Below are 19481 nucleotides of genomic sequence, written 5' to 3'. Positions count from 1 at the left end.
TCCTCATTGGCACATTCTTGCCTCTGTACCTTTTCAGTCCGTAGTCCAGTGTTTCCCAACCAGTGTGCCTCCAGCTGTTGCAAAACTACAACTCCCAGCATGCCCGGACAGCCTTTGGCTGTCCGGGCATGCTGGGAGTTATAGTTTTGCAACAGCTGGAGGCACACTGGTTGGGAAACACTGCTGTAGTCTTTAGTTATAGCAGTGCAGGGTCATGTGACTTGTGTCACCGCAGTCATGTGATATCACTGCGTACTGTTGTAAATATCGGGCCCCAATACTTGATACAGTTTGAATTCAACTTGAGAAAAAAAAGACATGGTCGCACATCCCCTACATGCACCTTGATCTAAGGCTTCTCAGCAACATTAAACTAACAGGTCACGTGGGTCCCTAAAGTCCCTAGTATAAAATGGCGCAGCACTGAGCGGCGACCACCACCACAACACCAGTGCCCACAGGGGGAACGACCCAACTGGCAGAGCAGCCCCAATGCCGTCCCAAACCAGTCCCAGGCCCGGGCCTCCCCACAGACCGGGGCAGCAATGGACGCCAAACGGCACCAGGGGGAACAGATGTAAAAAGCTCTCACCCTGTGCTCCCAGATCTCACTCACCCTGTGCTCCCAGATCTCACTCACCCTGTGCTCCCAGATCTCACTCACCCTGTGCTCCCAGATCTCACTCACCCTGTGCTCCCAGATCTCACTCACCCTGTGCTCCCAGATCTCACTCACCGTGTGCTCCCAGATCTCACTCACCCTGTGCTCCCAGATCTCACTCACCCTGTGCTCCCAGATCTCACTCACCCTGTGCTCCCAGATCTCACTCACCGTGTGCTCCCAGATCTCACTCACCGTGTGCTCCCAGATCTCACTCACCGTGTGATCCCAGATCTCACTCACCCTGTGCTCCCAGATCTCACTCACCCTGTGCTCCCAGATCTCACTCACCCTGTGCTCCCAGATCTCACTCACCCTGTGCTCCCAGATCTCACTCACCCTGTGCTCCCAGATCTCACTCACCCTGTGCTCCCAGATCTCACTCACCCTGTGCTCCCAAATCTCACCCTGTGCTCCCAAATCTCACCCTGTGCTCCCAGATCTCACTCACCATGTGATCCCAGATCTCACTCACCCTGTGCTCCCAGATCTCACTCGCCCTGTGCTCCCAGATCTCACTCACCCTGTGCTCCCAGATCTCACTCACCCTGTGCCCCCAGATCTCACTCACCCTGTACCCCCAGATCTCACTCACCGTGTGATCCCAGATCTCACTCACCCTGTGCTCCCAGATCTCACTCACCCTGTGCTCCCAGATCTCACTCGCCCTGTGCTCCCAGATCTCACTCGCCCTGTGCTCCCAGATCTCACTCGCCCTGTGCTCCCAGATCTCACTCGCCCTGTGCTCCCAGATCTCACTCACCCTGTGCTCCCAAATCTCACCCTGTGCTCCCAGATCTCACTCGCCCTGTGCTCCCAGATCTCACTCGCCCTGTGCTCCCAGATCTCACTCGCCCTGTGCTCCCAGATCTCACTCGCCCTGTGCTCCCAGATCTCACTCGCCCTGTGCTCCCAGATCTCACTCGCCCTGTGCTCCCAGATCTCACTCGCCCTGTGCTCCCAGATCTCACTCGCCCTGTGCTCCCAGATCTCACTCGCCCTGTGCTCCCAGATCTCACTCGCCCTGTGCTCCCAGATCTCACTCGCCCTGTGCTCCCAGATCTCACTCGCCCTGTGCTCCCAGATCTCACTCACCCTGTGCTCCCAGATCTCACTCACCCTGTGCTCCCAGATCTCACTCGCCCTGTGCTCCCAGTATGACACTGGGAGGCTTCCAGGAGGAATAGGGCCCTAATGCTGCTTCCTGCCCATTTTTTATATGCCTGGTCTGAGGGGGAGGGGCAGAGTGCAGACCAAGCAAAAAAAAAAAAAGAGGGGATAGAAAACACAATGTGAATTTAACTTGAGAAGAAACAGACCTGGTCGCACATCCACAACATGCACAACGATCTAAGGCTTCTCAGCAACATTTGTTAAACGATCAGGTCGTTAGTGTACTTTATGATCATGAAGTGCGAGCCCACTAGCCAAGTCACTAGCCAAACCCACTACTTACAGGTGGCCATGACGTGACTAGTGGGCTTACACTTCATGATCATAAAGTACACTAACGACCTGTTAGTTTAATAAATGTTGCTGAGAAGCCTTAGATCAAGGACCATGTCTGTTTTTTCTCAAGTTGAATTCACTTGATACAGTTCAACTTATCTAGTGTATCTCAGCATATAGTGTTGTTGTGCCTGGGTATCTAAGCCTATGATAAGTGATATTGTGATGCCCAGCCGATAGTATCATATGTCTCACTTTTTCCAGCACTTTTGTTTTAGCCTTGCGCGTGTTAGGGCACAGGAAGCCATGTAGTTCAAGCCTCGGGGTGGACTGTCTGGCCCATAGCGGAGGGGCTCAGGGTGGACTGTCTGACCCATAGCAGAGGGCCTCGGGGTGGACTGTCTGACCCATAGCAGAGGGCCTCGGGGTGGACTGTCTGACCCATAGCAGAGGGCCTCGGGGTGGACTGTCTGACCCATAGCAGAGGGCCTCGGGGTGGACTGTCTGACCCATAGCAGAGGGCCTCGGGGTGGACTGTCTGACCCATAGCAGAGGGCCTCGGGGTGGACTGTCTGACCCATAGCAGAGGGCCTCGGGGTGGACTGTCTGACCCATAGCAGAGGGCCTCGGGGTGGACTGTCTGACCCATAGCAGAGGGCCTCGGGGTGGACTGTCTGACCCATAGCAGAGGGCCTCGGGGTGGACTGTCTGACCCATAGCAGAGGGCCTCGGGGTGGACTGTCTGACCCATAGCAGAGGGCCTCGGGGTGGACTGTCTGACCCATAGCAGAGGGCCTCGGGGTGGACTGTCTGACCCATAGCAGAGGGCCTCGGGGTGGACTGTCTGACCCATAGCAGAGGGCCTCGGGGTGGACTGTCTGGCCCATAGCAGAGGGTCTCAGGGTGGGCTGTCTGACCCATAGCGGAGGGTCTCAGGGTGGGCTGTCTGACCCATAGCGGAGGGTCTCAGGGTGGGCTGTCTGACCCATAGCAGAGGGTCTCAGGGTGGACTGTCTGACCCATAGCGGAGGGTCTCAGGGTGGGCTGTCTGACCCATAGCAGAGGGTCTCAGGGTGGACTGTCTGACCCATATCGCAGGGCCTCGGGGTGGACTGGCCCAAATATGTTTTGTTTTTATTTTTTTGTAGAATGGAAAAAAGGGGGTGGTTTTATTCTTATAAGGGGAAGGGCTTTTATATTCTTTAAAAAAATATATTTTTTTTTGACCCTTTTTAAGTCTCCATAGGGGACTATTATCTGCAATCATTATTGCATTCACTGTAGAAAGATGGCTTAGAAAAAAGGTGCACATAAAAGGCGCTCTAAGTGCCGTAAAACATGGATACTTGAATGAAAAGGTAAGTATAAGATGAGTGGGCACAACCCCGGTGTACACCTCTACAACTACTTGTGGTGTAATCAGTTTCTGGACAGGGGCAGTAATGGATAGTAGTAAACTCCCGCATGATGATGAGGAGTAATCGGGGGATCTCTGAGGGTCCACATGTACAGTACCATGTCCTGGAACGACGCTCTTGTCCTATTTGGATGGAAGGAAATGGGGGTCTAGCCCATGAAACCTTGGACACGACAAGCTAAAATAATAATGAATGAGTAGTTTATTAACACGTTTCAAGGGTTGAAAGACTCTTTGTCATTCTTTATTTTTGCAAGTCGTGTCCAATATTCGGGTGATCGGGCAAGTCGGGGGTCCCTTACCTGTCCATCGGGGCAGACAGGGGACCCTGGCATTGACGTAGAGGGCCCCGGAGCTGGCGGCTGCAGCAGCGGCATGATACAGCAGGAGGTAAGCTATGTCCTCCTGCTGTTGCTAAGCAACAACTCCCAGCATGCACAGCCAAAGGGCATGCTGGGAGTTGAAGTTTTGCAACAGCTGGAGGCACTTTTTTTTTCTATGAAAAAGTGTACCTCCAGTTGTACCATAACTGCAACAACCAGCATGCACGGACAGCCAAAGGGCATGCTGGGAGATGTAGTTTTGCCACCAGCTGTCGCATAACTACAGCTCCCAGCATGCCCTTTGGCTGTCACTGCATGCTAAGAGTTGTAGTTTTGCAACAGATGAAAGCTCACTGGTTGCAAAACACAGATTTGTGCTTAACTCAGTGTCTCACAACCAGTGTGCCTCCAGCTTTTGCAAGCTACAACTCCCAGCATGCACTGACAGACCGTACATGCTGGGAGTTGTAGTTTTGCAACAGCTGGAGGCACACTGGTTGGGAAACACTGAGTAGGGTGTAAATGCTCACTGCACCTCTTATTAAATTCTATTAGGGGTGTGTAGTTTCCGAAATAGGGGGGGGGGGGGGTGTCACATGTGTAAACGCACATGGCCCTCGACTTCCATTCCAAACAAATTCTCTCTCCAAAAGCTCTCTTCTCTTCTGAGCATTGTAGTTCGCCCGCAGAGCACTTCACATCCACACATGGGGTATTTCTATACACAGAAGAAATGGGGTTACGCATTTTGGGGGGCATTTTCTCCTATTACCCCTTGTTAAAATGGTAGATTTGGTAAAAAACATAATTTTTGTGAAAAAATCAAATTTAATTTACACATCCAACTTTAATGAAAAGTGGTCAAGCACCTGTGGGGTGTTAAGGATCACTGTACCCCTTGTTACATTCCTTGAGGGGCGTAGTTTCCAAAATAGTATGCCATGTGTTTTATTTTTATTTTTTTTCTGTTTGGCACCATAGGGGCTTCCTAAATGCAACATGCCCCCCAAAAACCATTTCAGAAAAACTCTCTGCAAAATCCCATTGTCGCTCCTTCCCTTCTGAGCCCTCTAGTGCACCCACAGAGGAATTAACATCCACAAATTAGGTATTTCCTTACTTGAAAGAAATTGGGTAACACATTTTGGGGGGCTTTTACCCCTTATAAATTTTCTAAAACTGGGTCTACAAGAACATTTTGAATACTTTGAGGGGTGCAGTTTTTATAATGGGGTCATTTATGGGGTGTTTCTAATATGAAGGCCCCTCAAATCCACTTCAAAACTGAACCGGTCCACGAAAAATTCAGATTTTGAAAATTTTGTGCAAAATTGGAAAATTGCTGCTGAACTTTGAAGCCTCTGATGTTTTCCAAAAGTAAAAACATCTCAACTTTATGATGCAAATATAAAGTAGACATATTGTATATGTGAATCAATATATCATTTATTTGGAATATCTATTTTCCTTACAAGCAGAGTTTCAAATTAAAAAAAAAGCAAAATTTTCAAATTTTTCATCAAATTTTAGAATTTTTCACCAAGAAATGATGCAAGTATCGACAAAAATTTACCAACATAAAATAGAATATGTCACGAAAAAACGATCTCAGAATCAGAATGAAAAGTAAAAGCATCAGTTATTAAGGTTTAAAGTGACAGTGGTCAGATGTGCAAAATAACGCTCTGGTCCTTAAAGGGGTACTCCACCCCTAGACATCTTATCCCCTATCCAAAGCATAGGGGATAAGATGTCTGATCGCGGGGGTCCCGCCGTTGGGGACCCCCGCAATATAGCATGCGGCACCCACCTGTTTCTGCTCTGGAAGCGCTGGAGGGTCTGGGTCCCGACCACGGGAACGGAAGTCGTGACATCCCCTTTAAGGTGAAAATGGACTTGATCTTAAGGGGTTAATGTGTATGTGTGTGTGTGTGTGTTATATATATATATATATATATATATATATATATATATATATATATATATATTCCATTTTTTTATATTGTCTATATTCAGATCTACATATATATATATATATATATGTATATATATATATATATATATGTATATATATATATATGTAGATCTGAATATAGACAATATAAATAATATAAATGGAATATATATATATATATATATATATATATATATATATATATATATATAATATATTCTTATATAATTATAACAAATTCCTTTTATCTTAGTTTTTTTTCCTTTTTTACAGATCCAGAGAGTCGTATCCTACAAACACACATCAGAAGAGGTGTCCAAATGGGAAAACGTAGTGCAGGAAAATCGCCGGGCGCAGACTCTTGTCTTTCCCCTCAATGACCAGTCGTCCAAGCCCGTCTCCATAGAGGACTCCATTGTGGGATGGAAGGTGAGAGACGTTCGGGCAGCTGTAACCTGTAGGGTTGCCTATTTGTTGCCTATTTGTTGCCGGTTAGTCAGGAACAATGTTTCCAACTCCTGTATCACTACATCAGGGTTTTCTAACCAGAGTGCCTCCAGCTGTTGCAAAACTACAACTCCCAGCATGCCCGGACAGCCAACGGCTGTCCGGGCATGCCGGGAGTTGTAGTTTTGCAACAGCTGGAGGCACTCTGGTTAGGTAGGAAATGCTGCACTACAGGCTGGCCAGGTGTGTCCTAGGGATATGTCAGAATCTTTGATCAGTCATTGTTTGGGTGTTAAAATCCAGACCGATTATTAGAACGATCGGGGGGAGAAGCGCACGGCTGAGTGCTTCCCTCCCCACTCTCTGTTTCCATGATTGAGACAATACCATAGACTTGCATTGTAAGTTTGTCTTGGTCACATGGCACAGAGCTGGAAAGGAACGCACTCTGCACCCTCTGCTCCCTGCTTGTTGTACTTGTTGTAATGCCCTGAACACATAGACCCCCGACCAGTCAGATCTTTTCATAGGTCTTTAGAACAAGTCAATTTTTTTTTTTTTGTGACTGTGCCCAAGTGATTTATTTACATATATATATATATATATATATATATATATATATATATATATATGTGTGTGTGTGTGAATAAATCACTTGGGCACTGTCACTAAAACATCACTTGGGCAGTGTCACTTATAATAATATAAAAAAAAAAAAAAAAAAAATTATATATATATCATTTTTTTTATTTATTTTTAATATTATTTTAAGTGACACTGCCCAAGTGATGTTTTAGTGACAGTGCCCAAGTGATTTATTTATTTATTTATTTTTTGTTACAATGCCCACTTATTTTTTTTAAACTGACACTGCCCAAGTGATTTTTATTTTATTTTTAGTGACCTTACCCAATTGATTTTTTTTAAAGGGACAGTGCCCAAGTGATTTTATTTATTTATTTTTTTACAACATATAAGGGTAAATTATCGATGGGGACAAGAACTATCAATGTACAGTCTTTACTGTGACTACAAGGACGCCGGTTGTGCAGTCACAACTAGAGATGAGCGAACTTACAGTAAATTCGATTCCTCACAAACTTCTCGGCTCGGCAGTTGATGACTTTTCCTGCATAAATTAGTTCAGCTTTCCGATGCTCCGGTGGGCTGGAAAAGGTGGATACAGTCCTAAGAGACTCTTTCCTAGGAATGTATCCACCTTTTCCAGCCCACCGGAGCACCTGAAAGCTGAACTAATTTATGCAGTAAAAGTCATCAACTGCCGAGCCGAGAAGTTCGTGACGAATCGAATTTACTGTAAGTTCGCTCATCTCTAGTCACAACGTTCCCTGTAACAAATGGTCATAGTCATATGCGACTGTCCATCCCATAGGGAATAATGGATGTGGTACAGGGACCGGGATTTCACTGCAGTTTTATACATCCCAAAAAAGTCTTCATCTCTCAAAATTTCCAAAACTCTGTAGTGATCTGACAAGATGTTCAAAGTGGGCCGTACACGAGGGAGGGGTCATCATCATATAGTGACATCATTTCTTATCACTTAAATATTCTATTAATAAAAAAAAATTCCCAAAAATGCTTTGATCTCCACAGGAGATTTAAAGAATGAATAAGTCTATATTGAGGTTATTTCCTGTGTTTCTTTAGGCAGGGAGTCCGCTGGAGATGGAGATATTCAGCATCCTCCATAAGAATAGACAGGCTGTCACTGATCCGCTGATCACCCCCATGGAGGAGGCGTCTCTGAAGGCCATGAGTGTAGAAGAGGTAAGAGGGGTACGAGGGACGCCATGTCTACAGAGAGGACATCTTCTACCATAAGGAGACAAACTAAGATTGTTTTGTGTTCTGCTTTAGGCCCAACAGCGCCGGGCAGAGCTCCAAAAAGCAAGAGCCCTTCAGTCCTACTATGAGTCCAAAGCGCACAGAGAAAAGAAAATAAAAAGCAAAAAGTAAGAAAAGGTTTTATATAAATGGCTGAATCCCTGTGCACTAGATCTATTATAACTCACCAGGGCATCCTGTAAAATCACACGGGTGGAATAACATTACTGATCCTGTACTGATCCTGAGTTATATCCTGTATTATACTCCAGAGCTGCACTCACTATTCTGCTGGTGAGGTCACTGTGTACATACATTACATTACTTATCCTGTATTATACTCCACAGCGCACTCACTATTCTGCTGGTGAGGTCACTGTGTACATACATTACATTACTTATCCTGTACTGATCCTGAGTTATATCCTGTATTATACTCCAGAGCTGTACTCACTATTCTGCTGGTGAGGTCACTGTGTACATACATTACATTACTTATCCTGTACTGATCCTGAGTTATATCCTGTATTATACTCCAGAGCTGTACTCACTATTCTGCTGGTGAGGTCCCTGTGTACATACATTACATTACTTATCATGTACTGATCCTGAGTTATATCCTGTATTATACTCCAGAGCTGTACTCACTATTCTGCTGGTGAGATCACTGTGTACATACATTACATTACTTATCCTGTACTGATCCTGAGTTATATCCTGTATTATACTCCAGAGCTGTACTCACTATTCTGCTGGTGAGGTCACTGTGTACATACATTACATTACTTATCCTGTACTGATCCTGAGTTATATCCTGTATTATACTCCAGAGCTGTACTCACTATTCTGCTGGTGAGGTCCCTGTGTACATACATTACATTACTTATCATGTACTGATCCTGAGTTATATCCTGTATTATACTCCAGAGCTGTACTCACTATTCTGCTGGTGAGATCACTGTGTACATACATTACATTACTTATCCTGTACTGATCCTGAGTTATATCCTGTATTATACTCCAGAGCTGTACTCACTATTCTGCTGGTGAGGTCACTGTGTACATACATTACATTACTTATCCTGTACTGATCCTGAGTTATATCCTTTATTATACTCCAAAGCTGCACTCACTATTCTGCTGGTGAGATCACTGTGTACATACATTACATTACTTATCCTGTACTGATCCTGAGTTATATCCTGTATTATACACCAGAGCTGTACTCACTATTCTGCTGGTGAGGTCACTGTGTACATACATTACATTACTTATCCTGTACTGATCCTGAGTTATATCCTGTATTATACTCCAGAGCTGTACTCACTATTCTGCTGGTGAGGTCACTGTGTACATACATTACATTACTTATCCTGTACTGATCCTGAGTTATATCCTGTAGATCTTTTATTAAAATTTCAAACATAACAATAAAAAAATTACAAAACATAAACATATCATATCCGACAGAACATATCAATATAACGATCATAAAACCAACACAATAGCATAAAATACAACACCGGTCCACCACACACTCATTCCTGCACACAAACAAATATATACAATATTTACAAAAGACATATTCCTATAATACCCATAATACCCATACCATACTAATAAACTATATACACTAATACTAAATGTGAATTTCCTGGCCCAGTTGCAATACCAAAAACCCAATACCAGTAATATACCAAAAAGAATAACAACAACAACAATAATAATATATACAAAATAATAAAAACCAACACAAACAAAATAACACCACTTATTTTTTTTTTTTTTTTTTTTTTTTTTTTTTTTGGCCCTGAGCTGGTCCCGCATCCCATGCCCCCAGTACATGTTACCAGACGTCCATGAACCAGTCCAGGATTTTCTGTATATATAAAAGTCCCATACAAACCCCCTCCCCCCTTTTTAACCCACCACCCAACCTAAACTAAACCCAAACCCCAGGTGGCATCACACAATATATACAATATATACATTACATAAAATATACACAGACTAACAATATATACAATACATAAGTATACAAATAGACTACAACAATAAATACAATAACAAATACATATAACACTATAAGCCAAACAACAAACCCCTAAAGCTCAAGTTCAGCGCCTGCAAGCCCTATATTACCATAAACCAACTGCTCAAAACAAAAAGACTAATGTGCCAGCATCAGCCCACCACCAGGGGGAGACAACAGGCTAAGGCACTTTAAAGGCAGAGCCCCTCCATAGACGAGAGGCCCTGCCAGCACCCAGCCTCTCGTACTCCAGAGAACGCACCTTCACCAGGTCACCGAGAATGTTCCTAACCACCACATCCACAGGGAGGATTTTACGCTGCGTCGACACTAAACACCGTGCGTTCCACGTGTAGTACCTAACCACTGAGCTGACTAGGAATAAAGTGCACCGGTCCCAGCCTCCAAGGTTTCTGAATGCCCCATAGGCCCATTCCGCATAGGAGAGACTGGCCAGCCAAGGCCAACCAATGGAAGCGCCCACCCTGGTGTAAACCTCTGTGTTAAAGGGACAATGAAGCAGAAAATGCTCCATGCTTTCCAGCATGCCTCCACACTCTTCGCGGGGACATCCCCGGTCATCAGAGCTCCTGCACTTCAGATTGTCCCTCACACACAGTTTCCCGTGGAAGCAGCGCCAAGTCAAGTCCCAAAACTTCAAGGGGATCCTGATAGAATTCAAAAGCTCTAAACCCACCTCCAGATCCCGACTTGGGCAGTCCTTGAGCGCCAATGGCCTCTGGAAATGAGAAGACAGGACCCTCTTGTCAAGGAATTTCCTCGACAGAGTCCTAATCTCCCACATCCCCAGACCCCACCGACGAATAACCTTCAGAACCGGGGTAGTGTAAGCCGGGAGATGCCCGTGTGGTGTGCGAAGATCCTTCACTTGCCCTCCTGTCTCCCATTCCTGGAAGAAAGGCCAAAACCATCCCCTACAGGAGGATACCCACGGAGGAGCCCTCTCTGACCAGAGGTTTGCTATATTGGTCTTAAGAAAGGTATTCACTAGGAACACCACAGGGTTGACCATACACAACCCCCCTAGTCTCCTCGTACGGTAAGTAACCTCCCTCTTCACTAGGTTCAGTCTGTTCCCCCATAACATCTGGAAGAACACACTGTAGACCCGGGTCCAAAGAGGTTCTGGCAACATGCATACACTGCCCAGATATATCAGTAAAGGGAGCAGGAATGTTTTGATCAGGTTAACCCTTTCCCCGAGGGTCAAAGACCAACCCTTCCACTGATCCACCTTCTGAGCGGCGATCTTAAGCCTGCTGTCCCAGTTTTGTTTGGGGTAATCCCCTTGGCCAAATTCGATGCCGAGAACTTTTGCAGATTCCTGGGGCTCTGGAAGGGCGTCCGGGAGATCAAAACCAGGATCTCCCCCTCCCAGCCAGAGACTCTCGCACTTATCCCGGTTGATCTTGGACCCGGATGCCTCCGAGTAGCGGTCCACCTCTGACATCACCCATTGGCCTTCCTCTTGTGAGGAGACAAACACGGTGACATCATCAGCATACGCTACCGCCCTCAGAGCCAAATCCGTCACCGCCAGGTCCATTCTCACCCCCGCCAACGGTCCACAATCAATCCTCCTAAGGAAAGGATCAATTGCAAACACGTACAGCAACGGGCTCAAAGGACAACCCTGACGGACGCCAGACCCAACCTCAAAAGAGCGGCCAATCCAACCATTCACAAGCGGGAAACTCTCTGCCCCTGCGTACAAGGTCTTAAGCCAATCAACAAACCCCCCCGGCAGGCCATATCTCAGAAGAACAGACCAGAGGTATTCATGGTTAACCCGATCAAACGCTTTTGCCTGATCCAAGGACAGCAAGTACCCCTTCCAGTGGCCAGCCCTACCCTGCTCCACAGCCTCTCGGACACTGAGCACAGCACTAAATGTACTGCGGCCCGGAACAGAGCAATGCTGAGCCCCCGAAAGGAGCCGGGGTGCAAACTCCACCAGCCGGTTAAACAGCACTTTTGCCAGAATCTTTCGGTCCACATTGAGAAGCGCTATGGGACGCCAATTCTCAATGTGGGACGGGTCTTTACCCTTTGACAGGATGATCAGCGCTGACCTCCTCATTGACTTTGGCAGAGTGCCCGAGGATAGACACTCATTAAAAACCCCAGTCAAGAGGGGAACCAAAGTGTCCTTAAAGGTCTTATAGAACTCAGATGTTAAGCCATCCGGACCGGGTGACTTCTTGAGGGCAAGCCCATCAATAGCCATCCTGACTTCCTCTTCCCGGATCATCTCTGTCAAAACGTCAAGAGAGGAGTCTACTCCTGGTTCAGGGACGGTTTCAGCCAAGAAAGCTGATACCTTATCTCGATCTAGATCCTTCCTTCCCAAGAGGTGCGAGTAGAAGGATCTGACGACCTCCAGGATCCCTGATATGGACCTTTTCAAGGATCCCGTACTATCAATCAGTCCTGAGACTATTTTACTATTCACTGACATCTTGCAGTTTCTGTAAGGGTCGGGCGAGCGGTACTTCCCGTAATCCCTCTCAAAAACCAAAGATGCGTGTCTGTCATACTGGCACTTCATCAACAAGGACTTCACTCTGGAGATATCGTCACGACTACCTCCAGTCGAGACAAGGTTCTCAAGTTTCTTCCTCAGGCCCTGGTACAAACGGTACCTGTTTAGGCTTCTGAGGCCCGAGAGCTGACGGAAGAATCTCACAACCCTTTCCTTGAAGATCTCCCACCACTCTGACTTACTGCTACAAAGGCCCAGCAATGGTACCTGGCTCTGAAGAAAATCCTCAAAGGACTGTCTTATCTCCGCTTCTTCCAAGAGAGACGAATTCAGCTTCCAATAGCCTCTGCCCATCCGGGGGGTCTCTGTGACATTCAGAGAAAACAAAATTAAACAGTGATCGGAGAACTCCACCTCAACAACAGACACTGCTGAAGAGACGGCCTCCTCCTTTAAAAAAAACCTATCTATCCTAGACCTACAACTACCCCTATGATAGGTGAATCCCGCGTGGCCTGGGGTGTGCCGGATGTGGACATCCACCAGGCGAGCCTCACTCGCTATGCTATTAAGGGCGACGCTATCATAAGTCAGCTTGTCTCTGGCACCTCCCCTGTCTTGGGGCCTCGTGACAGCATTAAAGTCCCCTCCAAAGACCACCTGCCGACTTGTAAAAAGATAGGGCTTGATCCTCATAAAGAGACACTTCCGGTCCCACTTAGACTGTGGGCCGTAGATGTTAATAAGGCGAAGTTCTTGTCCCTTCATGAGGACATCTAAGATCAGGCACCTCCCCATTTCTAACTCGATAACCCGTCGGCATTCTACCGCTGCGGTAAAAAGGACCGCCACTCCGCTATACGGCTCGGCCCCAAGAGACCAGTAGGAGGGCCCATTCCTCCACTCTCTTTTAGCCTTGTAGATAGATGACATATCTGTTAGCCTGGTCTCTTGCAAAAATAAAATATCAGCATTAATATGGGCAAAAAAATCATAGGCTGCAAATCGAGCCGTATCTGACTTTATGCTGGCAACATTAATGGATGCCAGAGTCAACGGAGAGGGTGCCGCCATCAAGGGTGATTGAGTTAGACAGCTTTCTTTTTCCCACCATCCTTCCCATCCACCCCACCACCCTCCTCATCAGATGATGGTTTACCCCTTTTTAGTGAGATGGATGTGTCCATTTTCCCTTTATTTACATTTTCCTCGTCCCCTGACTCTGAGCCAGTCCCCCCCCCTGAAGACATAGGTTCCCCAGGGAGAGAGGACTCAGGGTCCCCTGTGGGCCCCACCGCAACATCCGGAACCTCACCCCCAGCCTCCTCCTCCGAAGAGGAAATGTCGCGGAGGGCTCGGAACCGGTTGGAGAGACCAATCAGAGGGGGGTCAGTTGTACCTTCCTTTGGCATCTGGCGGGTGGGAGAAGATTTTAAATCTTTCTTTTTCTTATTCCTCCGAGTACCCCGCTTTGTTTCTGCCCATCTCCCTCTGTCCTCATCCGCGCTCTCACCATGGGAGGACAGCGAGGAGACAGTATCCTCCTCTTTGTGGATCCTTCCAGTCTCCTCATCCAGTTCACTATCCCCCAGGGCCTCAGCAGTAACACTGGTCGCAGGGACAGGATCAGAAGCCACCTCAGCTGGCTGATGCTCCTGTGACTCCCGAATCTCCCTATCCCTTTGACGCTTCTTGAGACGCCTCAGTTGGGCAGGCGTCTTCTGCTTACTTTTCTTCCCTGGCCCCTGCACCCCTTCATCCCCGCCAGCCATCCCCCCAGCAGAGTTCACCTCATGGCTTACCCCCACTGGGGCAACAACCGCGTTGACAAAGGAACGAGGGCAGCGACTGAATGGGTGACCTAAGTCACCACACAGGTGACACCTAATCTCTGCACAAGATGCAGCGAGATGGCCTATTTCCCCACACAGAGTGCACTTCTGCACAGTGCAATTGGCACTAAAATGTGTGGGGTCACCACATCTGTGACAGAGCTTCGGCTGACCCTGGTAGAAGATCTGGATACGATCCCTTCCGAGGAAGGTTGCAGATGGTATATGGGTAACGGTGTTTCCTGAAAGCTTAAGCTTGACCATAAACGTCCAGGCCCCTGACCAGATGCCATATTCATCCCTGTTCTTTTTTGGGACCTCCACCACCTCTCCATACCGACCTAGCCACGTCATGATGTCAATACAAGAAAGTGATTCGTTACGGGTTAAAACGGTCACCTTCTTGACATTGTTTTGGCGAGACACCGCCTGAATGGCAAAGTCTCGCCAGCCGGGCTCATTCTTTACCAGCTCATAATTCGACCAGAAGAGCTCAAGCCCCTCTGGGCGAACAAAGCTGATATCGAACTCAGGGGTACCATAAGGATGTATCAAGGCGTAGATGTCAGCTGCCTTAAAGCCCAACTTCAGCAGAAGCTCAACAACTTTAGATCTTGGAGGACATGTATCACTGCCTCTCCACCTCAGCCGGACCACATTCCTTCGGAGACCACCTGGCCCGGCTGTTGGGAGGGACCACACAGTATCCCCCCCTCTTTCCTCTCGGAAGGCTGAAAGACCATGTCTTTCTATCCAAAAGGATAGATCAACCTCCCTACCCTCTACATTGATTGATCTCTCCCCTCTCCTTAAGGCCCCCAGGAGACGCTGCTGCAAATTGCCCCCCCCAGAGCCAGAAGACGAGGAAGGTGCCCCCCTCCCCCCAGCGGTGACATTTGCGTAGCTGCGTACCGGTGCTGCCACCGCTGGGGGTGCAACTGGACCAGGCCCTACATCCCCACCACTAATCTGTGCCCCTTCACCACCCTCCTCCACATAATCCATACTCACACCATTATTGCCTGTTTTAGCTGATGTGCCCCCCATAACTCCACCCGTGCTACAGCCCATACTACAATTCATTCCAACATTAACCTCCTTATTCATACTGGCTGGACCGGTGCGTTCTGGTGCAGATAGTGTACCATCAGCATCACTGGGTACCAGAGCTGGAGCCACCACCACAGGACAGGTCACCAGTCCTTTATACAAGGACCGGGAAGCCTGCCTAGCCTGTTTATTAGCGGCCCCAGCCCTGTTTTTACTGGTACCCTCCGCCTCATCAGTACTGGAGTTTTCTGCTCCTGGGCGCCGCTGTTCTGGATTAGCGGCGCCAATACAAAATAAAGGTTTTAGTCCAGTCTTTCTGGGAGGCGAAGACATCTTGGCCCCAGCAGCTCTTTCACGACGACACCGCTGCTCCAAAGGAACAGCAGTGTCAACGTTCAGAGCCACCGGAGCTCCCGCAGCTGACTCTGGCACAAAGCCGCCCCCCCCTCCCGTTAGGGAGCAGCCCAATGTGCCAGAGCCATCCATGCCCATCGCTGGGCAAATATCACTGTCCGACCTCACAGCCGATACATTGTCTGCTCCACCACTGTTACTACAAACAGCGATGGAGCTCACCGCCACACTAGACTCCATACTCTCCCCACTCTCCTGCACTGAGTCCACAGCAGAACTCAGGCTGGGCTGAGAAATGGGGTTCACACAGTGAGCTGACCCTGCGGCCAGTCTGGGGGGCTCAGGGAGGGGGGTATATACAAATGTTACCTGCTCCTGGAGCTTGGTCTTCTTTAGCTTCTTTTTCCTTCCCCCAGGTGCCTCCTCCGGTAACTCATCCCCAAACGTGAAGTCCTGGAGGCGACCTGGGGACTCCAGGAGCTGGATCTGAGCCATCAGCGCCCCTCCCTGGTGACTGGTGCTGCTCTCATCCCCCGAACCGCCAGAGCCACGGCCAAATGACATCGCCACTTGCCCTGCAGGGAGCCCACTGTATGGGGTCAGATGTTGCAGACCCCCGGGTGGATTTGGCTCAACATTATCGGCCTCCGCAGCGTCTCCTTCCTCCTCCACCCGTGGCTGAAGCCCCCTCAGCCGTCTCTGCTTCTCTCTCTCCATTGTATGAAAGCGGTCTTCATTTAAAAGTTTTTCCCTAAATGGCCCGCTGTTCTCTAAAATAAGAGTTCTCTTCTTCTCCAGTATCCTTATTTCATTTTTCAGCTGTTTAATCCGGGCTGACAGCTCAGCTTTCTGTCGTTTCGCCGCAGTTTCCATCAGGGCTTTTGCTTCCCGTACCTCCTCCTGGAGCCTATACAAGCTGCCCCTTGCTTCCTCATATCCACGGATGTGTTCTGCCACACGAGAGTTATGGGGGACTCCAGACTCCCGGGCCCTAGGCATCCCCCAATCCTCCTCCACACATCCGTGGGCATTTAGCTTTGCTCCAGGAGGAGTATCACGGTCCACATTGTCAGGCCTTGTTGTCACAGTACCTGTGCTTCCGGAACTTCTTGCACTTGTAGTCCCACAACTTGCAGGGCCAGCCTTGCGGCTGCTCTTTGTCTCTACGGGTTCAGGGGTGGCTGGAGATGCATCGCTGCACCTCCTGGCAGAGCGCCTCAACCCGGAGACCTCTGATGCACTTCCTGACGCTGGTCCCTCCACACCTGGTCGCTGGCTCCCCCTGCCCCCCGCGGACCTGATTCGGGGGGCAGGTGTTGGGGTTCTCCTCTCCTCGCTCATGCCTGAACCCACGCTCTCCCTCTGGGGAAGGAAGAACGTTGTCCGGCACAGATGACACGGCAGAGCTCAGAGCGCACACACACCAAACAATCCAGCAAACGACTTCCTCCACACTCAGCAGACTCACAGGAAGATGCTCCCTCTAGTGGCCAGACTCCAGAGCTGTACTCACTACTCTGCTGGTGAGGTCACTGTGTACATACATTACATTACTTATCCTGTACTGATCATGAATTATATCCTGTATTATACTGCAGAGCTGTACTCACTATTCTGCTGGTGAGGTCACTGTGTACATACATTACATTACTTATCCTGTACTGATCCTGAGTTATATCCTGTATTATACTCCAGAGCTGTACTCACTATTCTGCTGGTGAGGTCACTGTGTACATACATTACATTACTTATCCTGTACTGATCCTGAGTTATATCCTGTATTATACTCCAGAGCTGTACTCACTACTCTGCTGGTGAGGTCACTGTGTACATACATTACATTACTTATCCTGTACTGATCCTGAGTTATATCCTGTATTATACTCCAGAGCTGCACTCACTATTCTGCTGGTGAGGTCACTGTGTACATACATTACATTACTTATCCTGTACTGATCCTGAGTTATATCCTGTATTATACTCCAGAGCTGCACTCACTATTCTGCTGGTGAGGTCACTGTGTGCATACATTACATTACTTATCCTGTACTGATCCTGAGTTATATCCTGTATTATACTCCAGAGCTGCACTCACTATTCTGCTGGTGGGGTGACTGTGTATTTGTTCTCATCCCCTTCGGTCTCGTTCTTACAGGTATCACAAGCTGCTGAAGAAAGTAAAGAAGAAGGATTTCTTGAAAAAGTTTGAGGAACTCCGGAAGACGAATCCAGATGCAGCCATGGAGGAGTTAGAGAGACTGGAAAAGGCCCGGATACAGGTGAGTATGGGGGGGGGTGGCGGGGGTGTATTTATCAGATGGGGGTTTGTCTGGTGTATTTTGTATTGGGGGTGTATTTGGGTTGGGGTCGTGTTTTTTGGGGGTGTATCTTGGGTTGGGGGGGTTGTTTGGTGTATTTTGTATTGGGGGTGTATTTAGGTTGGGGGTGGTGTTTGGTGTATTTTGTATTGGGGGTGTATTTGGGTTGGGGGTGGTGTTTGGTGTATTTTGTATTGGGGGGGGGGGGGGTGTATTTGGGGGTGTACGGCTGAGGGGGTGGTCCGGTGTAGATCTCGCTCCTCCTAACTCAGTCTTTCCTTCCAGGAGCGGATGTCTCTCAAGCACCAGAACAGCGGGAAGTGGGCCAAATCCAAGGCTATTATGGCCAAATATGATGACGAGGTGAGAGTCTTCTAGAAGTTTTTTTTTGTACGGCTTATACAATCTGTTTCTTTAGTGTCTTCGTGCAATTTTGATTTAGGGATTGGTAATTGTATACCCACAGCCACACAGAGGGGAGATGTATCAAAACCTGTCCAGAGGAAAAGTTGCCCAGTTGCCCATAGCAACCAATCAGATGGCTTCTTTCATTTTTGAAAAGGCCTCTGAAGAATGAAAGAAGCGATCTGATTGGTTGGGCAACTTGTCCTCTGGATAGGTTTTGATAAATCTCCCCTGTGTTTTAGCGCTGCCCTGTGCTGATATTTTGGAAGCCTGTGTGTGGTCCAGCATGAGGGCAAAACTACACGTGTCCTAATAAGAAGGTAATGGAGATCGGTGGGTGAGGAGGTGTGTGCTGATCATATGGGGGGGTCACAGGGTGAGAGTTATATAGTGGAGGAGCAGGGTCCATAGCAGTAGAGAGTATACAGGAGAGGAGTGTGCTGAACATGTGGAGGACACAAGGTGAGAGTTATATAGTGGAGGAGCAGAGTCCACAGCTGTATGGAGTATACAGGAGAGGAGTGTACTGGTCATGTGGGGGGGGGTCACAGGGTGAGAGTTATATAGTGGAGGAGCCGGGTCCACAGCAGTACAGAATATTTCAGGAGAGGAGTGTGCTGATCATATGTCGGGGGGGGGGGGGGGGGGCGCACAGGGTGAGAGTTATATCATGGAGGAGCAGGGTCCACAGCAGTACAGAGTATTTCAGGAGAGGAGTGTACTGATCATGTGGAGGTCACAGGGTGAGAGTTATATAGTGGAGGAGCAGGGTCCACAGCAGTACAGAGTATACAGGAGAGGAGTGTGCTGATCATGTGGGGGTCACAGGGTGAGAGTTATATAGTGGAGGAGCAGGGTCCACAGCAGTACAGAGTATACAGGAGAGGA

General features: G+C 48.1%; 1 protein-coding gene across 1 annotated transcript in view; it reads left to right on the top strand.

Moving 5' to 3' along the window:
- UTP14A (UTP14A small subunit processome component) overlaps positions 1-19481 on the top strand; it is a 39369-nt gene that overhangs the window by 7115 nt on the left and 12773 nt on the right. The window contains exons 5-9 of the mRNA XM_056541464.1: positions 6078-6233; positions 7923-8042; positions 8133-8227; positions 18026-18149; positions 18474-18551. Coding sequence (XP_056397439.1) covers positions 6078-6233; positions 7923-8042; positions 8133-8227; positions 18026-18149; positions 18474-18551 — 573 coding nt within the window. The remainder of the gene's footprint in view (positions 1-6077; positions 6234-7922; positions 8043-8132; positions 8228-18025; positions 18150-18473; positions 18552-19481) is intronic.

This window comes from Hyla sarda, chromosome 9 (assembly GCF_029499605.1).
Source record: "Hyla sarda isolate aHylSar1 chromosome 9, aHylSar1.hap1, whole genome shotgun sequence".
Classification (NCBI taxonomy): domain Eukaryota; kingdom Metazoa; phylum Chordata; class Amphibia; order Anura; family Hylidae; genus Hyla; species Hyla sarda.
This window is presented reverse-complemented; position numbering and strand designations above follow the sequence as displayed.